At 41.4% G+C, this 3,637-nt stretch overlaps 1 protein-coding gene across 1 annotated transcript; it reads right to left on the bottom strand.

Annotated features, from left to right (window-relative positions):
* Positions 1 to 891: 891 nt before the first annotated feature.
* LOC126505438 (olfactory receptor 6C4-like) lies at positions 892 to 1,879 on the bottom strand. Its single transcript, XM_050148315.1, is given in 2 exon segments — positions 892 to 948; positions 950 to 1,879. Coding segments are annotated over 2 exon segments (987 nt in total).
* Between the last annotated feature and the right edge of the window lie 1,758 nt (positions 1,880 to 3,637).

Raw genomic sequence — 3,637 nt, 5'->3', positions numbered from 1 at the left:
TTTTGGATTTAACTCTGTAGCCTTAATATTTCTTTCAATTGGTCCTTTCTATAATTTCTTCAACTGAGGGCCAAACTGACAACAAAACTAACCAGGACAAGAGTGTTTTCCTCCCTTGTTATCTATGCAGCTCATCTCATGACTCATGATTGATCAACAGATTTATTTCTCCTTAGTGTTCTGATGGAGACCTAACCTTGTCCATAAATTCATCTCAAGAGCGTTTTCACCACAGTTAGACTTCTTTCCCCTCATTGTTTGCATTTCCCAGCATGGGAGCTGACATAACAACTGCACTCAGCTCCACATTCCTAGCTCTCTGGCCCTTTGTTGGTCCTTCAGTTCAGGGGCTCAGACTGGAATCAGCCTGGCAAGTGAATGAAAGCAATGGGGACTTTGGATATCAATGCTTTTCATCATGGTGAAAACTAGAGGTGTAACAATGTCAGCTTATAGATAAATGTTCTTCAAGGGAAATAATTGCAGTGAGTGGTGTTAAATTATTTATTACTATCATGACAGTTACTGTTAAGGCATCATTTAAATATTGGTATGATGATCACATAAATCTGTTGTTGAATACATTTTATATTCTTGGTACTCATGAGTTTACTTCTCTATTGCCAACTCTATCCTCATGTCCCTCTTAGTTTCTCCATCACTACAAAAGATGCGTGAAACCCTAGTGTCCCAGACCCAACATATATCAAATAACTGCATTGATAATTTGGGACACTTTATTGAAAATTTTCATCACAGTATTATTAAAACCTTCAGATAGGATCACTGGATAAGTCATCCATAATTTTAATACCAAACAAGAATTTTTGAAAAAATAATATACCAGATGATTTCTATAAAACATTTATATAAAAATGGAGTTAGACTAAGTCAAGGGGAAAGTGCATTCTGGCCATGATATCTGTGAAATTTGACCCTGGACAATGAATGCATCCCTGAGAGCCTGGTGGACCTGCTTGTTGCGCAGGGTGTAGATGACAGGGTTCAGAAGCGGAGTCACTACTGTGTTCACAAGAGCAGCCTCTCTGTTGGTGTCCAGCCTGCTTGACTGCTTTGGCTTAATGTATATAAATATACAGCTGCCAAACATCAGCGAGAGGACAATGAGATGAGAGGAACAGGTGGAAAAAGCCCTCTGGCGCTCCCTGGCTGATGGCAGACGCACTATTGTGACTACTATGTTGCTGTATGCAAAGATGGCTATAAGAAGGGATGTAAAAAGCACAATTAAAGCAAAGTTAAAAAACAGCATTTTGATAGACCTGGTTTCTGAACAGGAGAGATTTGCCAGTGGTCCAAAGTCACAGAAGAAGTGAGGAATGACATTGGGGCCACAGTAAAGTGACCGGGAAAGCATCACAACTGGAATGGCCATGAAGAGGAATCCCAGAACTAAACAGACAGTAACAAGAAAGACACACATCCTTGGGCTCATGATGGTGTGGTAATGCAGAGGTTTGCAGATGGCCAGATACCGGTCCAGGGACAACACAGCAAGAAGAAAGAAACCAGTTGCCCCCAGGAAAAGAAAGACAAAGGCTTGGGTGAAGCAGGCTCCAAAGGAAATCCTTTGCCTCCCTGAAAGAAAGATGGCTAGCAGCTGAGGAATAACGGTAGATATACAACAGAACTCGACAATGGAGAAGGTGCTGAGGAAGAAGTACATGGGTGTGTGTAAGCGGTGGTCCTCGCAGGCGATGGCAATTATGAGCATGTTGCCCATAAAGCAAGACAAGTAGGCCAGCAAGTGCACTAGAAATAGGAGGATCCCCAGGTGCTCGACTGCAGGGAACCCCTCGAGGATAAACTCCTGGATGGCTGTCCCATTCCTGGTTGCCTCTGTGATCAGCATGTCCATGTCTTCAGTCTGTCACCGAGGGGTTTGCAGAACCGTGACTGAAAGGTGGAGAACTGTGTGTTACTAAAACTGTAAATGACATGGGAAGGCCATCGGGCTTGTAGTCAGTGCATTCAATATGCCATTTTTTCCATTGCTAAATAAAATGAAAAAAATTTAGACTATGACTGTCTTACATTGCATGTGCCCTAAAATACTAACTGTAGAAAATCTGCATATGTCACAACCTCCATTAGAGACAATGTCATTCATCAGTGTTGATGATTTTACCAAGTTACTCAGTATTTAATCATTATATATATTTCTGATAAAATAGTTTTCAAGCAATACAGACAAATATTGCAAAAGGAAAACAACAACTTGAAAAATCAACCTGGATCTGGGAGTATCACCTGGAAGTAGAATGCCTCTCTAATATGTGTGAATCTATGTTTTTGGTTCCTATCTATTCAAAATAAAAGAAAACAGAACAAAGAAGAGAAACCAAAGGTTAACTCACAGATACTAGAGAGATGGCTCAGTAGGTAAAGGTATTTGTTGTTTATGCAGAAGACCTGGGATCAGTTTCCAGAACCCACATGGCAACCCATAATCATCTCTACCTCCATTTCCAGGGGACCCAGTGCCCTCTTCTGACTTCTGAGGGCACCAGGCATGCAGGCTGTATACATACTCTCATAAAACCAAATACTAAATTCACATAGAATAAAAGCTAATCTTCAAAAATATTAATTCACAGAAGGGATTCATACCACAAAATATATTCCTTCATCATACCTTAGCATTTGTGTCCATGTTTGGCCATATTATTATCAGCAAAACATCCTGGAGTCCTGGAGTCCCATCTGTAGTCCTACGAAGTAAATTAGATCAGAAGAGTCACATAAGTAACTCTAGTTGGATTGTCATAGGTTCATGTCTGGCTGCTCTCATCCAGAGCCCCAGATAGACAGTGAAAGAGAAGTATTTCCCCTCCATCCTGTGCTTGATGGTCAGTCCAGGGTGAAACTTTATCAACTGATCTTCTTAGTCCAGATATTTAAGAAAGTCAGGATGCTGGGGAAGTGGGCCAGCAGGTGAAGTGCTTGCTACCCAAGTGTGAGTTCAGATCCCAGCCCCTGTAAAAGGCCAGAGTGGTGAAGTACATCTGTAACTCCAGCGCTGGATGGGGGGAAGACAGGCAGATCCCAGGGGTCCACTGGCTCAGCAAACCAGTCCAGTTGAAACAATGAACTTCACATTCAGTAAGAGACTAGCTCAAAATATAAGGAAGAATGTGATGAAGGAGGGTGTCCAAAATCAACCTCTGTGTTTTGCATGCACATATGTTGTTAAGTGCATACACACACACACACACATGCTTTTATACAAACAAAGAAAAGAATGAAAGACAAAAGAATACCCAAGTTTGAGAGATAGGTCAGTCTACAATGAGTTTGGTTCCCTATAACCGAAATTGGAGGAGAAGAAGGAGGGGAAGAAGAACATGGTAGCATGCTCTGTGACAACTGAGCTGATGCAGATAGATCGACTCCTGGGTTTGCTTATCAACCAGCTTAGCCTATTTAGCAAGTTCTAGACCACCGAAGGACTTAGTTTCAAAAATAAAAGTGTATAGTGCCTGAGATATAAATACACCTATGGTTGTATTCGGTATTCTGGACACCACATACATACATTCACACATGCACACACACACACACACACACACACACACACACACACACACACAAACACCTGCACAAGAAATAAAAGATC

The sequence above is a fragment of the Alexandromys fortis genome, unplaced genomic scaffold (genome assembly GCF_014885135.2).
Source record: "Alexandromys fortis isolate MF-2015 unplaced genomic scaffold, M_Fortis_MF-2015_v1.1 scaffold_59, whole genome shotgun sequence".
Taxonomy (NCBI): Eukaryota; Metazoa; Chordata; class Mammalia; order Rodentia; family Cricetidae; genus Alexandromys; species Alexandromys fortis.
This window is presented reverse-complemented; position numbering and strand designations above follow the sequence as displayed.